This window comes from Austrofundulus limnaeus, unplaced genomic scaffold, assembly GCF_001266775.1.
Source record: "Austrofundulus limnaeus strain Quisiro unplaced genomic scaffold, Austrofundulus_limnaeus-1.0 Scaffold949, whole genome shotgun sequence".
NCBI classification, from domain to species: Eukaryota; Metazoa; Chordata; class Actinopteri; order Cyprinodontiformes; family Rivulidae; genus Austrofundulus; species Austrofundulus limnaeus.
The window spans coordinates 28068-34923 of NW_013953351.1; the positions used below are offsets into that span (position 1 = coordinate 28068).

General features: G+C 44.6%; 1 protein-coding gene across 2 annotated transcripts in view; it reads right to left on the minus strand.

Annotated features, from left to right (window-relative positions):
* Window positions 1–781: 781 nt before the first annotated feature.
* Window positions 782–6856, minus strand: part of cyp7b1 (cytochrome P450, family 7, subfamily B, polypeptide 1) — an 8883-nt gene continuing 2808 nt past the window's right edge. The window contains exons 2-7 of one of the 2 annotated variants that reach the window (XM_014029756.1): window positions 5351–5487; window positions 3447–4040; window positions 2902–3108; window positions 2653–2831; window positions 2003–2311; window positions 782–1907 (exon numbers count right to left, since the gene is read on the minus strand). In XM_014029756.1, coding sequence (XP_013885210.1) covers window positions 2018–2311; window positions 2653–2831; window positions 2902–3108; window positions 3447–4040; window positions 5351–5487 — 1411 coding nt within the window. In that variant the 3' untranslated portion in view covers window positions 782–1907; window positions 2003–2017. Of the gene's footprint in view, window positions 1908–1996; window positions 2312–2652; window positions 2832–2901; window positions 3109–3446; window positions 4041–5350; window positions 5488–6856 lie in introns of both variants that reach the window. The other variant, XM_014029754.1, reaches the window with a different exon arrangement.

Below are 6856 nucleotides of genomic sequence, written 5' to 3' on the forward strand. Positions count from 1 at the left end.
AACCCGTCCAGAGGACCTATACAATTTTTTTTCCTTTGATTTTTTACCTGGATTACTGAGATGCATCAGGACATCTAAAAGATCTAGGACATATGCCAGATGACAGAGACAGCTTCATTAACCCAGAGGCCAATGACAACAAATACTTTCAAATACAGTCCAAAGGTGAGCGTGCCAGAGGCCCAGGAAAAAGGCTTCATCTTGGTTATCAGGGCTGAAAGAGGACCAGTTATGACCAGCAGGCCTTTAAAGAAGACATGAATTCCTCACGGTGCTATCTGTAGACCTTAAGTCTAGCTGACTTCCACAACAGCTCAGTTCTACAACATGTCTTCAGCTCATGAATGGTGTCATTAATCCAAGAGCGTGTCGTTTTCCTGGTCACCAAACTGGGTCTAACAGGAGCAACCTGGTTCAAAATGTCCTCACAATGACTTAAAACTACAAAGAAGACTGTCCACATCATGACAGTCCACAAACAATTTGGATCAAATTCAGAAACCTAGTAGCTGTATGGTCAGAGATAATGCACCTCCAAGACCTAATTTCAGAGGGTTAGGTTCCAGAGAAAAAGCTAAATCAAATAAAACAATGATCTCTCATGAGGACATCTCCACCAAGAGATTGGCTAAATTTAAATCAAGGATAAGACTTTTTGGTGGCTGGGACCAGACCCATGTTGCTCAAAATTAAAAGTTTAAAAGATTGAATAATGAACGGTTGTTTTTATTTATATTTAACCAAATCTAAATACTTTATTTTTAAAAATCATTTATTAAAGTCAGCTTTATAAAGTTGATTTTATTGGATTTAAAAAACAATAAAATAATCAAACTTTTGTTTACATTCAATTTCAGACTAAAACCTGCAGCAAGCCTAACCTCTAAAGAACATCTAAAGAAGGTCTAAAGGTCTAAAGAAGGTCTAGAAAAGATCTAAAGAAGGTCTAAAGAAGGTCTAAAGAAGGTCTAAAGAACGTCTAGAGAAGATCAAAAGAAGGTCTAAAGAAGGTCTAAAGAACGTCTAGAGAAGATCTAAAGAAGGTCTAAAGAAGGTCTAAAGAACGTCTAGAGAAGATCTAAAGAAGGTCTAAAGAACCTCTAAAGAACCTCTAGAGAAGATCTAATGAAGTTATAAAGAACATCTAAAGAAGGTCTAAAGAACCTCTAGAGAAGATCTAAAGAAGGTCTAAAGAAGGTCTAAAGAACCTCTAGGGAAGATCTAAAGAAGGTCTAAAGAACCTCTAAAGAACCTCTAGAGAAGATCTAATGAAGTTCTAAAGAACATCTAAAGAAGGTCTAAAGAACCTCTAGAGAAGATCTAATGAAGTTATAAAGAACATCTAAAGAAGGTCTAAAGAACCTCTAGAGAAGATCTAAAGGTCTAAAGAACCTCTAGAGAAGATCTAAAGAAGGTCTAAAGAACCTCTAGAGAAGATCTAATGAAGTTATAAAGAACATCTAAAGAAGGTCTAAAGAACTTCTAAAGAAGATCTAAAGGTATAAAGAACCTCTAGAGAAGATCTAATGAAGTTATAAAGAACATCTATAGAATGTCTAAAGAACCTCTAGAGACGATCTAATGAAGTTATAAAGAACATCTAAAGAAGGTCTAAAGAACCCACAGTGGATCCTCCAGAACTCTGGTTGTTGTCCGGTAGTTTTAATTCCACACTACCAATGAAGACATTTCGTTGAATTACAGGGAGACTCAGATTTAATCCTCCTCTTCATCAGTGAGACGAGACGTCTTCACAGTTTGTTAAAACCAGCAGAGCCTCGCTGAAACAAGATCCTACAGAACCAGAAACCAGATCCGGTGTAGGGTTCTTCAGATATCTAAAACAAAGCAGGTCTGGTTTCTGGCCTGGTTTCTGCTGAAGCTGCAGGTCTGAGGAGGATCCGTCTCTGAGAGCAGAGGAAGAAGAGAAAGGTCAAAGGTCAACAGGTGAAGCAGTGACAGGATCTCTAAACACGGGTCGGGACTATCCCCTCACCAGCACCTGCGCCGCTCCGGGTCACTCGGCCCGCGGTCTGTAGCGGAACAGAACAGGCGAGGACGGCTGCTGGATACCCAGTCCGGCTCGGGAGTGGTCCGATGAGGGTCGGTTCTGGCCGTCCTCCAGCTGCAGGTCCAAGTAGAGCAGCAGAAGACACACAAACTGTTTGATCTCGTTGACGGCGAAGTATCGGCCGGGACACTTGGAGGAACCAGAACCAAACGGCATCAGGTAGTATTTCAGCTTCTGTCCATGCTTACGGAAGTCCGTCTTCTCTCTGCCGTCCTCAACAAAACGGTCGAAGTGGAATGTCTGAGGGGACAGGAGATCCAGGAACAGTTTAGTTTGGACTCTGTGCTGGGAGGTTTTGAGTCTGAACACAGTAAACCTGGTTCTGGTCCAGTCTGATCGATTGTGGACCTAACTAAAGATCAAACACAACTGGAGTTCTGTGGTTACTGAAGGGTTCTGACTGAGACATGATCTGTCCAGATGAGAGGACCAGTGTCTTTAAAAGCCTAGAACCTCCAGCAGGTTGCAGCAGAGTCTCAGAACCTGCTGATCCACTGAGGAAACAAACATCTTACTGTAACACCTGAAGACCTGATGGGACAACATGATCCATCAGGTTCTACAGAAAACTGCTGTGGTACCTGCGGGTCCTCGTAGATCTCAGGGTCCAGGTGCATACTCTGAGGGTACAGGGTGATGATGTCTCCTTTCCTGACAGCCACAGAGCGCTCGGCGTCAAGCCGCAGGCTGAAGTCCTCCTGAGCCACCCGGAGATTCATGGAGGCTGAGGACAACCGGAGGCTCTCCTTGATGGAGCTCTCTGGGGACAGAGATGGTCCTGTAAAGTCCAGCTTCAGGTCCTACAGAAGTATCTGTGAGTGACAACATACCCAGGAAGACCAGCTTGTCCAGCTGTTCCCTGCTGAGCGTCAGTTCTCTGTCGGGGCTAAACTCCACTCCACTGGCTCTCAGGACATCCAGGATCTCCTGACGGACCACCTTCAGGGCCTCTGGGTGGGCCACCAGGTCAAAGGTGGCCCAGAAGGTGGCAGGAAGCGTGTTGCCTACAGATGCCCACAGGATGGTGAAGTGATGAGCTGAAAGTCAGCGACAAACCAGGAGTCAGGCGGCAGCAGAACCTTCAGAACCAGACCAAACCTCATCTACACCTAGTTTCTCCTCCAGCCCCCCTGAGTCCAAAGACCTTCAGGATCTCAGAGGAAGAAACTGATCAAAGTTGGAGGTTTGGTTGGGTCCTTAAACCAGTTCAGACTCAGTCCAGAGTTCTAACATCAACATCTTCATTCTGACATCAAAACCTTTAGAACTTTACTGAGTCCAGAACGGTTCAGACCTGTGGGTGGTCCTACCTTCAGAGACACAAGGACTCTCTATGACCTCAATAAACCAGGAAATGAGGAGAATTCTGTCCTACCTGCTTTGTCCACGTCCCTCAGCTTGTCGTATAGGTTAAACAGCTCCAATCGTGCCTGGATGAACTGGCACTTGTCAGACCAGCAGGACAACCGCTGCGGCAGGAAGTGACTGATGAGCTTCTGGCGGACGGTCTTGGTACGTCCCAGCAGCCAGATGGGGACCTCTGCACTGAGGTAGGGGAACATGGCATCAAACTGAAGGAAGTCCTTCAACAGCTGGTCCATGTGCTGATGGCGGCTACCGGTCTGAGGTCGACCGTAGATGGTGAGGAAGGTGGCCTCAAACATGACCGAGGAGCAGAACTCGTACAAGTTGCCGGACCTCCAGCCCTGGCCCGGATCCAGGTGGTCCTGGCAGAACACCAGCATCAGGTTACCCATCATGCTCTCTGTCAGGGACGTGAGGCTGTCGCCCTGTAGGAACCGGTAGGCCCGGCTGATCTGTTCAGACAGGCCGGGGAATGTCTTCATGCTTGGGTACCCGAAGACCAGAGGGGCCAACCTCTCAGTCAACTCGTGGAAGTCCAGCTGCCGGCCGTGTTTGATGATGCTGGGGTAGAGTAATGGATCCATGATGAAGGTCATGTATTTACCTGCAGGACAGAGACAACATGTCCTCATGAGGACACTCACAACCAGAACCATGTCTTTTACCTCTACATGAGCTGGACTTCAGACAGAGAACTACCTTCAACCTGTGAGTGTCATCTGAAGACAGGCAGACCTCAGGACAACCCTCAGAAAGACATATGACACTTTAAAGTCCCCAGGACGTCCCTCAGAGACATCTCTGTTTTAGTTTTCTACGATTTTACATTTTACATTCGGTTAAATATTTGGGTGTCTATCTAGACAGGAAGCTAAAATGAAAAAGACATTCAAATGAAAAATGTAAGAATATGCCTACACCTGTGCTGTAGAACTGCAGGTAGTCATTGGGGGGCTACCCCAAAGGTTATCAGATGGATCTACACAGACATAGTTCGCCCCATGCAATGCTGCTTTAGTGTGGAGGGTTCGAGTCCAAGAATGATGCTCACCATGTGCAACGAATGTCCTGCCTGAGCATCACAGGTCCCATCAGAGCAACACCACAGCAGCCATGGAAGTCCTACTGGACTAGAGCCTGTTTTAGGAACGTCAACAACAGTCTGTAGGACTGCCCTACAGGCCTGGATTAGATGTTGACACTCAGTCCTCTGGAGGGAGATGATGGACTGTAGACAGGCACGGGAATTGATTAACGGCCCAAATCTAAGGTTTGGGAAAGCTCTCATCTCCCTGACAAGGAAAACTCTTAAGTACACTGGTTGGAGTCCTAACTGGGCACATCCTGCTCAACCAGCACAAAATGGCGATGGGACTCCATGACAATGGTCTGTGTGATGTCTGTGCTATTGAACTACCGACCTCTTTGCACTACTTAGACCACTGCCTGACTCTGAGTAGTCAAAGGAAAAGAATTATTGGGGAACCCTTTATGGATCCTGAGAAGCTCAGAACACTGAGTGTTTCTAACCTTGTGTCCTTCATCTGAGGCAGACGTTCTCAAAGTGGGGTCCCAGGACACCCAGGGGCCCGCGAGTCATATTTTAGGGGTCCTCAAAAATTTTCAATAAATTGCTAATTTGATTTTTATTTTAAAAAATGCTTACAAACATACTAAACCAAACTAAAGATAATATTCCCATGGCATTTAGAAGTTTTTCATTATTTTTAAAACAGCAAAAGGTTTTGTAAGGGGGTCCCTGGAAATTTTCAAACTTGTATGGGGTCCCCAGGCCCAAAACGTTTGAGGACCCCGGTCTGAGGGACAAGAAGGTTTGAATAAAGACCAGAGTCTTTGGGGACAGCAATGAACCCACTTATGAGACCCCCCCCCCAACGAGATAACAGAACCCACCTGCAATCAGCACCGTGAAAACGTCTCCGTTCTTCCTCTTCTGGTCTTCCAGAAACTTGTGGGCATTTTTTCCAAACTGTAAAGTGTTCCCGAGGAACGGAACCCATCCTTTGATCAGAGGAGGTTCTCCTTGTCGTCTGCACAAGTACAAAAATATTCAATATTTATCTTGAAAAGTATCTATAGGCTTTATTTTGAAACATCTTCCTGTTTCCTGGCTCTGACTGAGTCCTCCTGAACCCTTGGGGGGTTCAGGTCTAACCAGTGGGAAGTAACTCTGTTAGCTTCAGTTGCATCTAGTCTGCTTCAAATGAACCTCCTACCATTTCACACACTCCCACTTGTTTCACACATTCATGCCCGTCCAGGCTGACACGTGTCAGTATGAACATGACACATGTCACTATGAACATGACACATGTCAATATGACCAGGACATGTCACTATGACTATGACATGTCACTATGACTATGACATGTCACTATGAACATGACACGTCACTATGACCATGACACGTCACTATGACTACGACATGTCACTATGACTATGACATGTTACTATGACTATGACATGCCACTATGACCATGACACATGTCACTATGACTATGACATGTCACTATGACTACGACATGTCACTATGACTATGACATGTCACTATGACTATGACATGTCACTATGAACATGACACATGTCACTATGACTATGACATGTCACTATGAACATGACATGTCACTATGAACATGACACATGTCACTATGAACATGACACATGTCAATATGAACATGACACACGTCACTATGAACATGACACACGTCACTATGAACATGACACGTCAAAATGACCATGACACATGTCACTATGACAATGACACGTCACTATGACTATGACACATGTCACTATGACCATGACACGTCACTATGACTATGACACATGTCACTATGAACATGGCACATGTCACTATGAACATGACACGTCACTATGACTATGACACATGTCACTATGAACATGGCACATGTCACTATGAACATGGCAGATGTCACTGAACATGACATATGTCATATGAACATGACACATGTCAATATGAACATGACACATGTCAATATGAACATGACATATGTCACTATGACCATGAGACATGTCACTATGACCATGACACATGTCACTATGACCATGACACATGTCACTATGACCATGACACATGTCAATACTAACATGACACATGTCAATACGAACATGACACATGTCAATACAAACATGACACATGTCACTATGAACATGACACATGTCACTATGAACATGACACATGTCACTATGAACATGACACATGTCATATGAACATGACACATGTCATATGAACATGACACATGTCATATGAACATGACACATGTCATATGAACATGACACATGTCATATGAACATGACACATGTCAATATGATCATGACACGTCACTATGACCATGACACATGTCACTATGACCATGACACATGTCACTATGAACATGACAC